Source organism: Osmerus mordax, chromosome 27 (genome assembly GCF_038355195.1).
Source record: "Osmerus mordax isolate fOsmMor3 chromosome 27, fOsmMor3.pri, whole genome shotgun sequence".
Classification (NCBI taxonomy): domain Eukaryota; kingdom Metazoa; phylum Chordata; class Actinopteri; order Osmeriformes; family Osmeridae; genus Osmerus; species Osmerus mordax.
Window position 1 is genome coordinate 8,493,893 of NC_090076.1, and position 20,670 is coordinate 8,514,562.

At 43.3% G+C, this 20,670-nt stretch overlaps 1 protein-coding gene across 1 annotated transcript; it reads right to left on the reverse strand.

Moving 5' to 3' along the window:
• Window positions 1-1,116: 1,116 nt before the first annotated feature.
• Window positions 1,117-19,154, reverse strand: znf644b (zinc finger protein 644b). Its single transcript, XM_067230594.1, has 7 exons — window positions 19,051-19,154; window positions 17,583-17,633; window positions 5,842-8,661; window positions 5,007-5,561; window positions 2,888-3,013; window positions 2,672-2,774; window positions 1,117-2,551 (listed from the first exon to the last, which is right to left on the reverse strand). Exons 3-7 carry the CDS (start codon window positions 8,645-8,647, stop codon window positions 2,302-2,304), a joined length of 3,840 nt encoding a protein of 1,279 aa, XP_067086695.1. The 5' UTR covers window positions 8,648-8,661; window positions 17,583-17,633; window positions 19,051-19,154; the 3' UTR covers window positions 1,117-2,301.
• Window positions 19,155-20,670: the final 1,516 nt, after the last annotated feature.

Sequence of the window (20,670 nt, forward strand, 5' to 3'; positions counted from 1 at the left end):
ATTTCATATGATACCACTTGTATAGCTCAGCTAAATATACCTGGAGACAAAAATGAACAAATAATATCAGAGATTTGAGGTAAAATCTTAGATAAAGTATGCTGACATTATACATCGTTAGCTGAATACAAATCATAATTTAGATTTTATTGAGCAGATTCTCGTTGTTCGTCATGTTTAAGGAGGATGACGCTTACTATTTTAATAGAGTAGTGTCTTGAGAAGAGGCCCTTTGATACTCATGCCTAATGATAAGCATGCGTTGGCCTGTTACCATCGGACCCCCGTGGCAGATGGTGAGTGAGGGCCCACATTTCTTTATGTCTCTCGTCCTCTCACTCTCCAGCCAGTGGAATAATGAAACCCCAATCCTGGTCATGGCTGGCTCAATCTCATTATAATCTCTTTTATTTTATTTTATTCATTCAGCCCCCTTGGGATGCTGTCTGCCAGAGACTTGGCTTCCAACCTCCAGGGAGAGCATCTTTTGAAACAGCCAGGAGATCTAATGAAGTCACAGAGTGGCACAATTATTTCCCAAAGAAAGAGCATTAATGTACTCCGAAATTCCCTCTGGAAAAACATGATGACAATTGGTTTGTACAGCTTTGATCGTTGCTTTAAATACTGCCCAAGATAAACTGCGGGGTTAGCCCTCTGTGCCACTGATAACTAGAAGAGCCAGAAGTGGCTATCAAACAGCAGCTCCATCAAATGGTCTGCTCCAAAAGCTAACAACAAAAGGTAAAAAAAAAAAAAATGGCAGATGTCATCAAATCACATGACCCTCCTGGGACAGACTCTGTCCCGACCGAGGACACAAAAGACACAATATGAAGGATGGAAACAATTCTGAAGAAGGGTTACAAATCTTGTACGATTCACCAAGGAATCAGAGAGCAGAGTTCATGCAGACATTGGGGCGGTAAGCCAGGCCCTATCTTTGATAACCGTTGGTAACCTTCACTTCCTGCCTGCACACAATCAACTGTGCACACGTATACATTTTGGTTACCATAGTACCCCTGTGCTTCTTATGTGTGCATACTGTACAAAACCATTTGGATGGTTGGATGGAACACTATTATCTTACATATTTCATATTCTTGAGATTTTATTACAATAGTTTATCTTACTGCCTGTAATACTTCTACAGATTGCTTGATACACTGTACGGTATATTCCGCCAACATCATACATCCAAGATGAAGGACAAAGGAGCATTCTGTACAAAAGCCACTGTTCCTACTAGTGGTCTCAGGCCTAGACAGGAATAAGAAGCCTCTAGAAGATAAGAGGATGAGGTCTTGGTATTGGCATTAATAGAACATCTTAGTTTATTTACACCTATTTAAGTCCAGAAGTTGACTTACAAAACTATTGAGCATTTTCTGAAGCCAGTTCTTGAGTTCGTGTGCGTTCACTTTTCTGAAACATCCCGATGAGTAAAGACGAATATATGCCTTTTACTAGCACCATGGAAATGTTGTGCTTGGTGACGCTACAGCATCGATTAATTGCCAAAAATAATGTGTTTCAAATAAACAATATGGAATAGTTTGTTCAGCTGACTGGAAACTTAAAGCAATACAATCTAGAGGTATGGGATATGTAGACCCACTTGAAGAAAAAAAAAGTGTTTCAGTTTGATAAACAAAATGTTCTTCATATTAATTCTTGAGGCAAATCAAACATCTATAATTGACAGGAAGTACTTTAGCTTAGTAATGAGTCATTAACACATATAACCAACCCTGTTTACTATTTTTGGATCTTATAAGGCTACTCTAAGTGGACAAAGCATTCCTTGCAATGCTGAGGTGAGTTGTCTCTTTTGGTAATGGATTCAAGCAGACTGCTAAAGTGCAAAACAGGAAGCAAGGCACACTGCATGTGCCTTTGTTGCGTTGTACAAATGGAACGATTATTCAGCGTGAGATTATGAAACCTCGCTTATAGATTGCATTTTTACAGCACTCTATACACACAAAGTAAGCGCAGATTATTTGATATACAATTTGTGACTGCTGCTCTAAAAGCAACTTTGATAATAGGCTTTTTGTATCACAACCGCTTAAAATATTTAACAATATATGTTTCGTTATCTATCAAGGTATATTTTCTAAGGGAGCTCATACAAAAGAGGAGGAAGAAGCCGTTTGTGCATCATAGGAAAGACTTACACACTTTTATAACCGCTAACAATGTCCGTCTATATAGTAGTTCTCAGCATCTATCCACAATATACATGTGCAGGATCGATCTAAAGTGATAGAGTGGATGTGTAAACAGCCCTGTGGTTCAGGAGACCAATGGAAGCCCCAGAGGCAATGTGTGCTGCTCCCCTCCAGGCTCCTCATTGGACGGCAACGTGTGCTGCTCCGGTCCAGGCTCCTCATTGGACGACGGTGGCATCTCCTGGTGGAGACCTAGAATCTCCACCATACCTGTCCCGGTGTGAGGAACGCCGATGTGCATTAGGTGCCTCTGTAAGTGCTTGATCCAGTCCTCCTGGACAGATAGAGGGCCCTGGAACACTAGGTCACAGAATCTGTGTGAGGGAAAGTGTGGAGATGGTTGAAATCGGGTTAAGATGTCTGTACGACACATAAACGGAAGCGCAGATTTCAGTGGGACATTTGCGTTTTGAGTTTAGGACGACCGTTGGTACCTGCAGGTCAGTCTGTAGATTTGCTCCACAGCATTCGAAAGAGGAAAAATCTTCTTTTTAAGCCCGGGTCTTGGTCTCAACTTCTTTTGTTTACAATCATAGCCTTGACAAAAGAAAACAGATCACACTCAACCATGCCCTCTTCACGGACAGTGTAACGCCCTTACAGTTCAGAGTATTAGTTAGTTCTCCTGTTCGTCCAGGGTGCAGACTTACTTGTGCCTTCTTGCATCGCCACCCTCTTTCTCCGTGCGTAAGCTCTAAGGTGATTGGACAGGCTGACAGCACTAGGAAAGATTGTATTGCAGTGAATGCACATCTTCTTCCTGGATTCAGGCCCATCTGGAAGATGAGGCAGGAATTGCAATTTAATCAAAATAAATCTAAACTTTGACAACTGAACACAATTCTAAACTTTAAATCAGTTTCAACAGTTTGTGACAACACATCGAAGGCAAAGAACATATTTAAGAGTAAAGACAGCACCCATTACCCCCCCGCCTCCCAAATAAAACCCCTTAAATGTCAGTATTACAACACTCACTTGTTTTATATTCATGAACAGAAAATACATCTCTTGTGGATAATTTCCAAGTTGGAAAATAGTTTAAACTATGTATTAGGTAGCAGGAGGTCTGGAGCATTAATACAGCGGTGCACTGTGAGGCTAACGAGTTAAGGTGCTATTCCCTAACCTTGGCCTCCATCTGTTTTCACATTCATAGAATCTGTTCTACATTCTGCTGCTTGGGAAGGGTTGTTGATCATGTTTATCACAGTCTGAAGTCTTCAGGGGGCCTATTTTCACCTCTGCCACCTACTGTATGTAGGGCAAGTCATGGGCCTTTAATATGGATTTTTGAATTAGCTTTGTGATACGAAACCAGCATGAGTCCTATTGGACGGTGCGCAGAATTGCACTCTTGTATTATACATATTTGCCAATTTGTGTAGATTGAGGATGAGCTTAGTATGGTTTCTACAAGCACACTCTCTAGTAGCACTGACTGGCTGACTAGAACACGCCATTTATAAGAAATTAAGGAATACATTTGCAAGGGTGTGAAAATCAAAGTGACAGTTTCCAATTCATTTCACACCTAATAGGAATAAAACATCTGCTACATTGGTTGTTGTTTTTTTTAACCAGAGCCACCAAGGTTATTTTAATGACCTGCAAATCGTTTGCAACCTTGGATGTGCCAAATGAATCGCTTCTTGGTTAATTAACAAAATGTCTTGAAACTTTTTGCATATATTCTTCCCACAGTCTGCATTAAGTCTCAATTGAACATTGTTCTGATTACAGCCTCGAATTGAACAGATAAAAGCCTTTTGATCTGTATGCATGAGAAGGTCTATTTTCATTTACAATTCCAGCAACCGTCTAAATTCACTGGAAAAAAATATTATCGACATTCACGCCAACACTGTCAGCCGTGGAACAACCAATAACACAAATTGGAATTCAAATGTAAGGTGGGTGGGAGGGGTGTGGGGGGATAAAAATCTCTATCAATATATTTCTGCATACCTGAACAAAACTCTCATTTGGACAGACATTAAACAAAAGTGAGTAAACACGCTTGATGTGTTTCCAACTCAACATCAAATGATGTGACGTTTTTTTCCCTCCTTTTTACCCCTTGTTTCAAAGGCACTCCGGTGACATGTATTCTATCTGTACGTGCTACAACAATTCAAATGATCGTGAACTTTTTCTGCCTTTCGCATTATTTCCCGGGCTCTTGCATGTCGCTGAAGCCTTCAAGGTTTCTGACAGAGCATCACGCGATCTAGTGTACGATCTCGCATGCATATTTAATGGCGCACCATAGGATTGAAACTGTGATTTAACATGACTCTGTAAATAATGTAATGGTGTAGAGGTAGTGTAACAGATACTTTAACAGCTGTGAAACATGACAGTTTCAGCAGGGCTGCAGCGTGATTACCGTGATTGGAGGACACATTCCTGAGGGCCCACCCTCTCGGAAAGTTCACAACCAATCATCCATCAACCAATCACTCATTATCGTTTAACAACCTCTTTAGGTTTATCTTATCTTATCTTCCCCATAACACCTCTAGGTCAGGTGGCTGAGCGGTTAGGGAACCGGGCTAGTAATCAGAAGGTAGCTGGTTCGATTCCCCAGCCGTGCCAAATGACGTTGTGTCCTTGGGCAAGGCACTTCACCCTCCTTGCTTCGGGGAATGTCCCTGTACTTACTGTAAGTCGCTCTGGATAAGAGCGTCTGCTAAATGACTAAATGTAACTAAATGTCTACGGATTGACACGTGTTTCAGACCCAGGTAAAAACATCTCGCTCCTCACCACGGGCCCAGTTTGGTTCCAAACCGGTCGCTTGTGATCCCTCCTCGTTCTCTTTGGTCACGGTGAAGTGCTTCCTGACTCCGTCTCTAGCCTCCAGCTCCTGATTCCTCCTTCTCTTCAGCAGCTCCACCAGAGTGCTGGACGAGGACTCAGTCCCCCCGCGGGCCTGCGACTCCACCCCCTTGTCGGAGAGTTCCTCAGTCTCCTCTTTAGGTAAACCGCCCCCCCGCGGAGCGCCGGGCTGGACGCCGTGCTGGATCTTCACGGGGATGCCGGTGGGCGTCAGGAACAGCCCGTCGCTGCCGATGAACTTCTGGGAGACGAAGGGGCGAGACCGGGACTGCTTCCTGTTCAGGAGCTGGAGAACGTTCTGGTGTTCTTTCTCGTTCCGGAGCAGCTCGTTGAGGATGCACAGCGGGGACTTGCTGGTGCTGGGGATCGTCGTGCCGATTCTTTTCAGGTGTCCCCTCACGTGGTTGGAGAGACCGGTTTTGGTATCGAACCAGCCCCAGCACAAGGGGCAGGTGTGCTCACCTTGGGACTCTGGCTTGTCAGCTGTGAAGTTCACAAGCATGTCATATACGTTAGCAATCAATCTCATAAAACAATCTCATATAAATTTTATTGATATAGTGAGAACATAAAATCTATATCTACTACCTAAAAGTAATACATATTGAATACGTATGATCTCATATTAAGTTACACATACACACACGTATAGTATGAATATTGTATGAATAAAAAAACTAGAAAAAAATGCATTAAACTAGAAACCCCCAAAAATAGTATGAATAAAAAAACTTTGAATCTAAATTGAAAGAAAGGAAAATACCTCTTTTGACTCTCCTCGACACGGAAGGAATCTTTCTGCGGATGCGGGGTTTACAGTCCTGTGAAGCCACCTGCTCTGGTGAAACCATGTGACGAGCATCGTAACTCAGCCCCACTCGATGGAGGTGCCCTCTCACGTGATTGGACAGGCCCACTCCAGACTCGAACGTGGCCGGGCAGTAGGGGCACGACTTCTGCTCCGTCCCCAACAAGGGTGGCGTCTCTGAGGGCTCGCTCCGAGGGGGGAGGGGTGCGGCCGGCGAGGGCGGGAAGTCGTCGCAAACGGCGCTCTCGAAACACTCCTCCTTGACAACGAGCTGCTGTATGTCGCTGCAGTCGTCGTCGTCCTCCCCGTCGGTCCCTTCGAACGGGGCGTGGGCCGAGGCGGCGGCGTCCTCCTCCACCGCGGCCCGCTGTCTCCGTATGAAGTAGCTGCGGGCGTAGGGGTTCTTCTCGTTCTCGTTGCTGTCCAGGAAGTGCGCGGTGGCCTCGCCGGTGTAGTCGCTGAAGTCGTACGTGTCTTCGTCGTCCGCGCCCTCAGGAGCGGCGTTGCCCTTTGACCTTTGGTGGAGCCTCGGTAAGGCATCATCAACCCTCCTGTCGATAGCGTTGCGCAACGGCGTTGACATTTTTCTTTTGGATAAGGACTTTTGGAAAACAGCTTGTTCTTCAACATTCCTGCCAGCCAAGTCACAGTCTCCATGCCGACTGTCAGAGTTGTAGCCATGACAGAATATCTGATCGGATTTAACAGTCTTGGATGTGAGCAGCACATCCATGTTCGAGGGATATTTTGTCCTTTCTGTGACGCCTATGTGGTCTTTCTCTTGATTGTCTTCCTCGACAAAAGGGAGACCTGTTGTCACGTCAATTTTCCCGAGCGGTTGCAGAGATAATTTGCTCCGCTTGTCACCCCTCTGCAAAGATTGTGACAGCTTGTTTGTTGAGCTGCCGAGACTGTGCTTGAACTGTGAGGAGTCGAGACCTTTGTACGACTCCTGTGTGTCTGGGTTCCTCATGTGAAAGTCAGCTTTACTACTAGTCCATAAGGCCAAGTCTGTTGCTTTCCAGAAAGCTGTTTTTTTCACACAGAACTTTGGCTTTAGCTGCAATGGTTTTAAATCTGCATTTTTGGACTGGTCGGCTACCTCATCTTTATTGCACGTTGATTCTTTGCAGTTAGACCCTTTGCCAGAAAGTGAGCTCTCATAGTCCTCATCAGACATCTCCTTGTGTATCAACCGCAAATGCATTTTGAGGATATTTTCATTGTGGGATGTGAACGAACACCCTGTACAGTGAAAGAGAGCAGGACCCGAATCGTCACAAAGCGTGGCTATCTTCGAGTCGCCCTCGCTCGAGAACGTGTTACCGTGTTTTTTAAAGTGCACTTTGTGCGTGTGCGCTTTGAGGCCTTGTTCCGTCAGAGCCTCGTGGCTGCATTCTCTACAGCCGAGGCGACCCCTGCCTCCCTCGCCATGGGTCTTGGCGTGCTGGACGAAGGCATTGGGGCAGTTTGAACCAAACTCACACCGGGGGCACTGCAGCCAGGCACCCCTGCCCTCCTCCGGACGCTGGCTGAGTCCCTTGATCTCCTCTATGAGTTTCTCCCGGCGCTCCTGGTGGATGATCATGTGCTTCGCGAGGGAGCCGTGATCGCGAAACGAACGCCCACACTCTCTGCATATGAAAGGTCGCGGGACGCTCTCTTGGCGCGCCTGATTATGCACATCTAAATGATATATCATGTGTCTATGCAAATGCCTTTGTTCCTTGATATGAACACTGCGCTTTGTGAATGGAAAGCAGGGCGGCTCCTGTTCGGACGGCTCCGTCTTCGGCTTTTTCGGTTTCGTGCCGCCGACGTCGTCTCTCCGTTCGCCGTGATTGTCCTTCTCGCAGCCTTTGTAAGCCGCGGTGACCCCAGAGTTCAAATCGTGGTCGTCTTCCTCATTGGCGTCGATATGCGTGTCTTCGTTTGCGTTGTTGCCGTAGTAAAGTCTTTCTTTGTGTTGGCGTGCGGGCGTGTGGTTGTTGTGCTTCCTCCGTCTTTGGCTCCCGTAACGGGGACTTCCGGACTTCGCCTCGAGGCCTCTGTTTACGGCGTGGCCGTTCCACAAGAAGCGCATGAGCTCTTTCTGAGGGTCCCAGTTTGCGTCTTCGTCCTCGTTGTCGGGGTCATCAGAGGAGCTCTCCGACGACTCTGTGTCGAACTCCCACATCGAGCCTGCGTCTATTCTTTTGTTCGTCGAGATTTGGCTAACGCGTGTTTGGTCTGGACCGCGGCCCGGGAGAGGTGCAGGGAGAAGTTCAGCGGCGCTCTTCTCGGTGTCAGACGGTGGCGGGGCGGCACCCGGCTGCGTAGGCAGTGTTTTCAGGAGACACCCCGCTGTGTTTCTCCGAGCGTCTGATTGAAGCACGATGGGTGGCGGTAACACCTGAGGGCCTGTGTCCTCCTCCGGTTGCCGTGCCGTATCCAGGACATTGTTGGGTGAAATGCTGCCTTTGTTCAGGACACAGCTCTCCTCTGAGGTGGGGTGTGAACCAGGTCCATTAACAAGTGCTCCTAAAGGCAACGAATTGCCTGTGTGGGAAACAGCAGGGACACTGCTGTATACAAATGGATTCGGCTGGGCTCCATTTAAAAGGTTTCGGCGTGCGTCCGAGGACAGCTGCTCTGACAGACATGCAGCATGGTTCTTAAGGGAGAACGTGGGGCTGTGTAATGGTTCCTGAGTGGGACCTGAGCTGTCAGACTCTGGTTCCACATCTTTGTCCTCTTGTGCATTTGGCTTCAGATCAGCCATCTCTGCAACACACTCTGGAAAAAGAATACCACAAAATGAACTTAAAGTGTGCCTCTTCATATAACCTATTTTATATATAATAATGCCTTCTTGCCTCTTAGGTCCGAGGAATTTACTAGATTAAACATTTCTATATTTAACATTTCAACTGACACCTGTAACAATTTACCCAATGAATTATTCAACAAAGATTTGCGCTAACAATTATTATTTTTTCACACTGAGAGCTGGTCGCTGTTAAGTAGCAGTTTTGCCATGTTCGCGATGTTCCAAAACATGATAGTCGCGTTATTCAGTGCTGCATTATGATTTTCCAACACTCACTTCCTCCTCTCTTCACAACAAACCCTGCTGCTAACCCTGGGTACCCTGGTGAGGATGCTTAATTATCTGAGCACACCTCTGGGATACAACCTTCCTGTTTCTCCCCCTTAAGTTCTCAGACGCCTGCTAAAATTGACCAATTTCCATGGGAACAAAGTACACTTCCAATGAGATCATATTCTATCTTATCACTCTCTGATGGTGCCAACACAGATCCCAGCACGAGACTGTTGTTGCTTGAATCCTGACAAATTGGCAGGCGCACTCACTCACTCTCACAACACACACACACACACAAACACAGCAGCCGCAGACCTTTTAAGTCTGCGCAGATCTCTGGATGTAAGACAGACAACTGTTGTTTGAATATGTGTGCAAACAAGCCACTACAATGGAGGGGGGGGGGCGCGAAATAAACATAGATAAAAATTATATAATTTATAATGCTCTCTCAGTGTTGTAGCAGTCAGGAGGGTGAGCGAAAGTATTTTCAGGGTTATATTAACCCCGCTAGACTACATATGCTCAGTGGATTTGACATCCAGTACTCCTCTCTCTACAGGAAACTTCGTTGCTAACAAAGTGGTAAATTCAGTGTTAATGAGTGGCTTCACTGTTGCCACCTCAGAGGTAAAACCTTCCGAATTTCATATTCTCTCCATCTGTTGTGGTGTGAGGAGTTCGGAGGGGGAACAGACGTTACACATTTAAAGCGAACTTAGCTGCAACCCCCCCCAAACAGCGGGGTGGCAAAGCCAACAGAATATCATTTCAGCTTTAAATTTACAAGGCTCTTTAGCAGCCAACTCACACACAACGTCCCTCCATATATATATAACAACAAGGATTCACCAGCAATTCGAATTAAAAAAATAATTTGCTTCTATTTACTTCATTTAGTCAATGTTAAAAGGCTGACTTTGCCTTGCCGGGAGATATTTACAAGGATTATGAGCTTAAATGCATTTAAGCCATATGCACAGATCGATTTAGAACTGTGAGCTGTTTCACTATTCCTTCTCTGTTTTTCCCCATAGACATCCTCCATGGTCTGTAGCGATTCAGTTCAAAAGGGGATAAAAAAAGAAAAATTATTTGGTTCCATCAGGAACCAAAAAATTCAAGTCAACAAAAACTTCCTGCAACACCTTTTGCATGTGTATGATATCGCACTGGGCCTCTTCCCTCGTAAATGTTTTATATTTCGTGTGGTCTTTCAGCACATGCACAGACACTATTGCACCTCATCTTGAGGTTACTGAAGAAAAAAACCCAGTAAGGTGATAATTGCATATCATCATAATTATTCTGTCGTCCCCGAAGTGAAAACCTTTCTGGGATATTTAATAATCAGCTTGTCTAAGCTGAATGCTACTATTTTTCCTTACACTTCAGTTGTCAGAAGTTCACCTAAACCCAATGTTGGTCACAAAACCAAGTAATAAAGATTTGTGATGAAACTATCCAGACAGAACATACATAGCTTACATTACATTTACATTTAGTCATTTAGCAGACGCTCTTATCCAGAGCAACTAACAGTAAGTACAGGGACATTCTCCCCGAGGCAAGTAGGGTGAAGTGCCTTGCCCAAGTACACGTCATTTTGCACGGCCGAGAATCGAACCGGCAACCTTCTGATTACTATATAGCTTGTTCTATTCCTGTTGCCCCAAGTCTGTTAACATAAAGCCACACATATGAATGCCAAATGAACGAATGATTTTTTTTTCTTCCTGAAACAGATAAGACACCCATGTTCTCACCCAAGTGTGAACATTTTCTACTGCAACAGCACTGCAACTGAGCACCATCACTGGGATGTGGAGGGGTGAGGAAGACATCGATTGCGAGACGTCTGTGTGATTTCTTCCTCTCGGCTGGACTGTGGTGGACATATTCTGGCAGTATCGCCGAGACGATGGATGAGACCAACTGGGACCAGTCAGACAGACCATTTCAACTGTGAGAGCCGTCTGTATGTATCAACACTCATCCCCACATCTCTGTGCACCCCCCTCCTCCCCCACCCCCTCTCCTTCGCTGGAAAAAAAACATCTAAACTAGGCAGGCCATGGCCCCCTCAAGTACGGCGCTCCACAACTTCCTCAGCTAATGGGATCTATTGATTTATTTGACACAATGTGTATTTATGAAGCTGCCTCTCCAGTACGAGAGAGTATCAAAGCATGGCTCAAAGCAAACAGGCGGAGATTCAGCTTGACACTTCAGCAATCCCGACGAGAGTGTGTTCTCTCATTGCCACGGTGAAGAGAAGACGCCCAGATCTGCGCAACTGCTGCCGTCTTGAGCCGGTAGTTTACAACATAAACCCAGACACCTCGGAACATTGGTGAAATTATCTGCAAACAACTCCCCCCCCCCAAAAAAAATAATCTGGTTTCAGACAGTGTTGCAATTTACGCTAGGCTACACAAAGCTTCCAGTCATTCCTTACATTTCTTATCTGTACATCTTATTAGTAGATAATGAGAAGTCCCCTAGATTACATTTGCCTGGATTAGGCTCTACCATTTTACCCAAAATGCTTGTCAACCAAAGGTCATTTCCATAATAATGGCCTCTACTCTCCCTAATGGGATTTGGGCTGTGATTATGTATAGCCAGATCCAGAACAGACACTATCAGCCCTGTCATGCTGAATAGTGCAAATGTAATTACACAAAGCCTTTGATAACCCAACTATGTAATCTACTACTAGAATAACGAGACATGATGCTTATGTTTGGCTCAAATAGTATAATTAGAGGCCACGGATAAATCGCTCAGGGATGAATAGCAAGGCCTGATGTGAGCACAGTGAGACTGAATCACTGAATCAGTCAGATGGCTGAGCGATGAGGGAGTCGGGCTAGTAATCTGAAGGTTGCCAGTTCGATTCCCAGCCGTGCCAAATGACGTTGTGTCCTTGGGCAAGTCACTTCACCCTACTTGCCTCGGGGGAATGTCCCTGTACTTACTGTAAGTCGCTCTGGATAAGAGCGTCTGCTAAATGACTAAATGTAAATGTAAAATGTAAATGAATCGAGTTTTGACATGATGATGTCATAAGGGGTGAATCTAGAAGAAAGTATAATCACCTCCAATGTCTTGATGATTATTTCAAAATGCACACATACAGTACAAGTGATATGAAATAATATGATAAAATGGATGAGATTCACAGTGCCACTATACTACACATTTCTACAGCTCTTTGGTCGACATAAGTTTGAAATGTGCTTTATAAATCAATTTGACTTGACATTTCTCGGATCCCAATCTGTGCTTATGTATTCGAAATAACACAAAGTTTGACACCTTAGTGTTGGCCCAGCCAATGGCTTCCAAAGACCTACAAAATGACTTTAGGGTGATGCAAAGTTGAACAAATGTGGACTCAAAGTAAACTGTCCAGAGGCTTGCTCTGGTTTCTAATCCTGAACCCAACAGAACAAAAGAACACATCCTGTCTAAAGCTACCGGGCAAGCCTCATCACCCCGTCATGAAGAAGGTAGAAGACACACTCCACACCAGCCCCCTCACCCCTCACCTCCCCGTGCCCCCCCCCCCCCCCCCGTTCTAAAAAAGAGGGTATAAATGAAATAGCTGTGATGGTAGATTTACTCGTGAAAGAAAGGTGTAGCGGGAACATTGGAAGTGATAAAAGGGGACAGGGAGCGAGTGACAGTTGGGTTAAGACAGAAGTCATGTTCAATAGCAGGTAGAAACATCAAACAGGGAGTTCACAGGAACCCTATGCAACCTTGTCTTGAAGGAGGATTTTCTGTTGTGTGGAGTAGATTATATCTGTTCAAGCTGCTGACACGGCCTCATTTGCTGCCCGTAGTATTAGAGGGGGATTAAACGATATAAACTTTGAAGCTTTAAACAATACCTTTCAAAATTTAACGGATTAAGGGAGGGATGACTGGTGGGGATATCCCTAGGCTTTGTTAGTTTATACTTCTCTCCTTTTTAAAGGAGGAAAAAACGGCAGTTTGAAATTTCTCAGGCATGTGACCATTTTAATGAGTCTTCTCTCACGTTGAGGGCAGTGTGCACCAGAGAGATGCTTAGCAGATGGCTCTTATAAACATCATATCTGCTCTGTTTAGACACACTCAATCCTCATCTCCCGATACTGAGAGGAAAACAAGCCAGACCAACGCCAGCACACCCCACCTATTCGCCTGGGTTTGCCAAGCTGCATGTGAAATTTCATGTATTGTGATTTTCCTCCCTCTTGGCAATGCGTGGTTGTGTGTTTGGAATGTATGTAGTCGGATCTGTTTAAAATATGCGTAAAATATGCTAGAATTACACTGGTGTGTATTTTTTTATTTATTGACGGAATACGGAATGTTGGCTTTTATCAAATATGATCATTACCGTAGAGCTTTCTGTACATAAATACTTTGGGGCACGGAAAGATGCAAGCCGCTGCCGTGATTGGGCACGCTCAGAAGAATTCCTCTTTGGATGAGATGGGGGGGGGGGGGGGAATCCTCTAACTTTGTCACTGGCGCTTTGCTGTAGACACGTGACCAATCAGATGAAAGAGGTACCGTGTCAAACTCTTCTCCAAATTGAGGACAGGCTCTACTCTGCCAAGCTGACATCAGTGAGCTTAAATTTGGAGAAATGTCAAGCATTGCAGATATAAGGATGAAACACCTCTCATTACCTTTCTTTAAAACATAATATGAATACCTGGCTCCGTCAGGGGCTACATGGCAGGCACTGATGACAAGGAACAGGAGCAGCAAGGCCCTGGCGCCAGCTAACTAGATAGCAAGCAAAGACCAAGTGATTTCTCAATACCTATCAGCAGCTTGTCGTTGAGCAGAGCACCCCATCGTTTTCATTCAAAAAACTTTAAGCAAGCAAAGCTCCCAATGGAAGTTTCCCTGAGGTATTCACAAAGCTGAAACAGAGAATAGATTTGGGTAGGACACAAAATAACACCCGGTACCTGGTCAAAAATAGAGTAAACAAATACTATAAAATTCAAAGTTTCTAAACAAGCACACACATTTAATCTATAAATATAGGTGAAATTACTACCAGAGTGAAGCTGGTGTTGTTAAATCGGATCCAACACATGATGCTCTCTGAAGACCGGGGCAGCTTGAACATGCTAGCCTTGACAGCAGTGGGATTCCCGCTTGTCATTTGCCAAGGTCCACATAAGCCTTGCCCAAGCACACACACACACACACACACACACACACACACACAGGCACACGCGAGGTGATTATTCAGCGATGCTTGTGAATTACACCTCCTCTACCTGGATCAAGGAGTGGTCTTTCACCAGGGGCCTGCATCCATGCCAGTCATTAACACGGGAGAACCACTCTATCAACTCCAGCTCCAAATAAATCAAAGGGTCGGGGCCACAGAAGAAAAGGGGCTAATATTTCCTCAATAACCCCAGAGAGGCTCCATGGAGAGATGTAAATTGCCTCCCAGGAGACTCCAGGGGATGTGAGGAAGGATTTGGCTGGGAGGCATGGCGAAGCTAATGAGTATAATGGTAAATGTATACAAGGAGAGAGAAAACCTCTTCTCTATTCATACCAATTAATATAATCTTATCAATGGAGCTACGCTGGTTGAAAGAGGGGGCATCTCAGGCTGGCCACTGATCACAGGCCCTCCTACCCAGTTCCAGCCTCAGAGCTTGTGTATTATTCAACAGGGGCTCGGCTACAGTCATTAACCCTGTGGGACACTCAGCCAGGTGGGGGTTGGGGGGTTAAGGGGTTTAAGAAACCCTCTCCCTCCCAACAATAACACAAACCTGACCAAATCAAAGAGGTTCAGAAATGTCCGTATTTGAAGAGTGGGACCCCCTCCCTTTTACTTATTGTTTTTGAACAATTGTTGTTTTGGACTGTGCTGGTTCAACTTAAAAGAGAACACACCACTAAGTCCTGAGCTCGTCGTGCTACTTGATGTGGGATAAGGGAGCTCACAGCATCATATGACAATAGGTGATATGGCATGATATAAAACCTAATCTCATTATGCTGTGTACATGATTGCATCACTGAACTTTCAGAGAGAGAAAGAGTGTGAGAGAGAGGGAAAGAGAGAGGGAAAATGAATCTTATCCTCAGCCTAGAATATAGGATTTTGTGAAAAATTATTTGATCTTTCATTCCTTTTATTTCACTTGTTTGTTGTGTCTTCTGACTTTGCCTTTCATTAACTGGTGCGGCAGAATTCATTTCAAGTTTGATTTTCAAAGTCTCCAAAGGAGATACTTTCATCAACAACATTTGGTTTACTCACAATAAATACCCAATCTGAACTCATTCGAAACCTCTATTTGTATCTGTACTCTATACATTCGACATGCATATCTGTTAATGTGCCTCATTTGCAGTTTTTTTTATAGCCCTGTTTATACCAAATAGATGCACCTATAAATAAAATACTATTGGGATCTCAAGTTTAACTCAAGAGAAATCTCAGAAATTTCCTAAAATGTTATGTTTGTTTACCTGTCAGATTTGTTTCATGTAACTCTTGGCTACATTTCTATGGTATCAAGCACAGTCCAATACCAAGCACCACCAACAGGTGGCGCTTCTCCAGTCACACTGTACAGACACACGAGACTAGCAAACACAAGGTGGCAAAGATAAAACTATGAATCACGGTATACGCTTTCAACATGCATCCTATTCAAGAAAGGGCCGTATTGTTTTGTATGTATAAACTGCATCGATTGTTTATCACCACTAAACCCTGTTACAATATTTAATATTTAAATAACAATCACTCTACAATCGCTGCAATCAAGCACTCTGATTTGGCAATCTCGCTGCAGTGTCATAACTGAGCATCTTAAAGCCGTATTAGTACGAACTAGCGATTCAGCCAAGGTCTTGACCCTTTAGAGAAGTGAAAACCAAAATTAGAGTAGGACTTAGTTTAAGGGAGCATTTGCACTGGGAAGAAAAGGCCAAACAAATCCTTCAAACATATCGTGAACGGACGCCCCTGATCTGTTCTTTTGAAGGTCATTTTTAAAGACAGAGATGTGTGCCTGCCGGTTGGCGATTGGAGGATTTGTATCCCAGGGATCATCAAGAGGAGAGAAAAGAAGGTTAATCACTGTAACTACCCACATCCATAATGCTATCGCCTCAGAATGCCAGATTTCATTCATTCCTTCAGCCTACTTATAAAAAACCCAACATCAGCATAATTGCGCCTAACCTGTGCACCCCGCGCTCAAATCTCTAAAATATCACATCCTGCTTGGGGAATAAATGGGAATTTAATGTGGAAAGAGCAGACCACAACCTTGGTGGATATCACATAACGGTTCCTCAGTCTTGAAACTAACGTAGTGGCAAACTTCTGCCTTTGTACCCTGTCAATCAAGTTTCGGTTGACTGATTTTCTATGGAAGCAATCAATGGCTATTGTACTTAACCATTGGAACATTGGTCTGGTTTGCACTGATCCTAATACCTGTAAACACATAAATATTGTCTCTACGGTGGTTTGATTTAAGGTCAACACTGGGCTGTGTGGCAGCCTGCAACATTTGAAATGTAAAAAGATACAGTATATATTCTAAACTGTTGAACAAACCTATGTTAGCTACATGTCTTATTTCACGCAATTCTATGCATGCCTCGTTAGTGAAAGAAAAGAAGGCGGCTACTAACATATGTCATTTCTGTCAAGCTAGGGATTCAAATATAAGTGATCATATTCTGCCCCTTAGTGGTGGAAATGGTCTATAACCTGGCATGGACTGTCAGGAAGGTAATACTGGGCTGGACTGGAGCCTCGTTCGCTCTGAGATGAAGAGAACTATCTTCTCCTGATGGATAGCTCAGAGCTGGCATCTGTTATGTATATTAAGTACCACTTTATTTTCCTTTATATAAACGTGAGGTGTTTACATATAGCGAATCAACAAATTACTTGTTGAAAGTGTGCAGAGGTCAAATCCCAGACGACCAATTTCCCTCTAACATTAATTTACACTACCTTTTTCATCTATAGTGCAAAATCAAAATCATATTTAGATTAAGATGTAATGTAAATTTATTGTCAGTTTTTTTTTTTAAGACATACAAAATAATCAGGCTACATTAGCACTGGCAGGCTTACCGCTGCCTGCAACCTGTCAAACACTGACGCGTGTACCTGACATTTCAGATTTAATTTGACTGGTAATCACACCCAGCTACAGTATCAGAGCATTTCACACTTCTGCTGAGAAGCTTCAGGTGCTAAGACAGTATGTAGACATACAACTATGCCCCTGAATCCTAACACCTCCTGTACTGTATGAGGAGAGACACACACAGAAAACTACATTTCCCTGTAACTGTACGTTATTCAGTCACAGTCACAATTCCTTCCTGCCATGGAATGTCGACAACATCTGTCAAAAGTGCACCAATTAAATGTTGTTACTATCATGTTCATGTGATGTAAATGTATTGGCACATGATGGCCTATGATATTTTGCTTGAATAAATAGTGGTTCAATTATATACTTCGTGCATGCAGTCCTTTTATTTAAGGTTCAATTATGTTGCTAAGCCGTGTTTCTGATGAAAGTACATTTCTTACCAGTCTCTTCCAAAACATTGGTTTCACTGAAAGAATCTTCAAAAAAACGACCTGTCAAAGAAAAAAAGTGCATATACTGTTTACATTTACATTTTACATTTAGTCATTTTTAGTCATTGTTTAACAGAAATACTGTACAGTATTTAGGCTTCTTTCAGTTTGTGTGTAATGTAACTTGTATTGCAGTGAAGTGCCTTGTTGATCACAGTCATAACATGCAAAATAAGACGTACAGTACATCCGTCTAACGGCAATGAAATGAACAACTGTATGTTCTGTCAAAAGGAAAACTTTGAAGGCACATGCCAATATTCTGCAATGCAATTTCAAGTGACCTCAATCTAGCATCATGACACCTTTAGTGGGTTAGATTGTTGAAACTGATCCAGTACCACAGGAAATGATCTTGCCCTTATTTCTCTTCCACTAATAGATTTCGGCAGATCCCAAAGTTCCTGGTAGATTCCACCTGATAACTAAAATATCTCATATCTGCAGCTGGCTGCTGAGTGGCTAATTCGGGACAGTGTACTCCCATTAAATCACTCCCAGGCGACTTCATTTAGAAGCTGCAAGAGCAGTCAGCTAAACCAGAAGAGAACACGTAAATGTACTGGAATTTCATACTTTTTGGTTTCAGTGTTTGTCAAGTGACAATTCAGCATTAACCAACACTGTGGGTGACAACATCTATGGGTGTCTCATTGTGACACTCCTGCCTATGAGTATGTGTGATAGATTTATTTCATGCAATATGAAACCGTGTATTATAAGGTTTGCAAACCACACTTACAGTAACCACTTGCAAAACCACAGAGAATAATTATTTTCACTTGTCTAACCTTGTTCACCAAGTTTAAACAACACCTTGTTCACCTTGTTTAGCCAATCTATAAAGTTTTCTTTATATAAAGAGTTCTATTCTTGAAGTGAAAACTGGACATATTATAGCGGTATAGGCTCACTGGAAACAGCTGAGCTCTCAAAATTCTGCTAAACTATGACACGTTTTTTAATACTGGCTGACCTTGTGATGCGACGATAGCACTTCATTGACCGAAGCATCCGATCAATGTGGCACCTCCTTGTCAGGGATATGGTCAGCGTGGAAATGCAGGTTGCCTGGAAGGATTAATATTCTTTGCTACTAATTCAATGATAACGTCTACCTTTTTGATGTGATAAACGACAAAAAATTTGTCCAAGACAGAGCGTTGTGTTACGAATTGTGTTGTGGGTGCGTAAGGTGGTGGCCTTGGTGACGTCCGTAGTTTATCAATAAATCGTCCTAGATGTATGTAATGTTACTTCATACCTAGCGTATCTGTGTTACCAGTGGTGCTCCATGAAATGCCCAAGCATTGCTACAAATATCCCCTGCTGCATGACAACACTCGACATTGTGTGATACTACATCGAGTATAAGTCTATACGTGTGTAATAGATCGACGTGAAGTTTGAGACCTACCTCCTTAGCGCAGGAAACAGTAACAATTCACAAGTTAGTTATTACACTTGACACTGTTCGTTTTTCGTCCTCCATCCATTATACTGTCGCCATTTTGCTTAAAATTCTGCAGGTTGAACTATAATTCTGGGAGGGATGTTCGTAGTGGCGAGAGAGCCGTGATAACGCCTGGGAAGAAGTAAATCGACGGTGTCTTTCCTCGTCAACATTTGAAACACGGTGTAGAAACGTGTATTGAAAATAACTTCGCTAACAAATTTCCTTTATTTATAAATAACGGCGATAATATTTGTGATTAAGTTACTGCCCCCTACTCACAATATGGATTATCCCTGGCAGACTGCAAAATTCTTGGGATAAGTTGCTGTTACAGTTCAAGGAAGGTAAAGATGTGAGGTGACACTGAAGGTATCAACCACCCTGAAGGTGGAGTCAGTCATCCAGTTGGATTAAGAAGTTTGGGCTGAAGTTATACTGTAGTTTAGTACGTAAGCAGCTGAGATTTGTAATACCTACTCTGCAGTTGACTATTATAGTTCAGAAGGCTGTTTCTCTTTCAACAGTTGACCCAGCTATCAGGTTTATACACTGGATCAACATTGCCATGAGCTTTAGTGGAACACAAGGACTTTGGAAGGAATACAGTTATTTAGTGGTGACTGTTTCTCCCATACTATGCTTGCGAGGGTGCTAGGAACTGTGGGTACTGTAGGATACTATCTAGAATGTTCCATATCAATTTTTCACTGCTAAAAATGTGCAACTATTGTATCTTTAATGTTTCACTGTACTCACACAAGTAAGCCAGACAGCTTTAAGCCTCATTTAAATTGTATAATGATCATAACTCTCTGATCATGCATTATTGATGTTATTAATTATTAATTTGCTGAGCAGATGCCCTCAACCCCTTCTCGTTGTTGTTATGTATAAGTAAACGGCAAATCTAATGTTTCCACAAGTAAACTATTCAACATTTTAGGAACCACGTGTCAGTCAGGGAATGTATTTTTATACACAAGTTTGTTTTCACGTTGGCACCTTGTACTGTAGACATATAATGAACGCTTAAGAGATAATGATTTTGCAAACTAACATACGATTGTAAAGGGTTTGTTTACTGCTTTTGCCATCATCATGGATGTTTCTTTAAGTACAGGCTGACTTTCACTTGTAACTTTCTCTCCTTTTGGTATTTTGTGTGAAATTGCTGTCTGAGCTTCCATTACAGTTAAACATTACAGACTAAATCTTCTGTCATGAGCAATTATAAAGTAATACCCAAAAAATTGCTTGATTTATCCTCTTCTCCATCACATTCTCTCAAGTCAGAACTGATTTAGAGAAACTAGGACATATCTAATCTGATAATGCTTAGTAATTTAAATGTTTATCAAAGGCTGCTTCAGAGTTCATAACAGTGCCATGGCATACTTTGCTTCCACAATTCACAGATTTCGTCTCTGATCCTTTGGTAGTCATGTGCTGGAGGGCACTGGGCCATGTGCCGATGAGAAACTCCAGCCTACACGCAAGGTCAGACATCTCCAGACACAATATAATTTGTCATACAGTACAGGAGAATGCTGCACAGTCCTAAAACAAAAAAATCGATAGTGT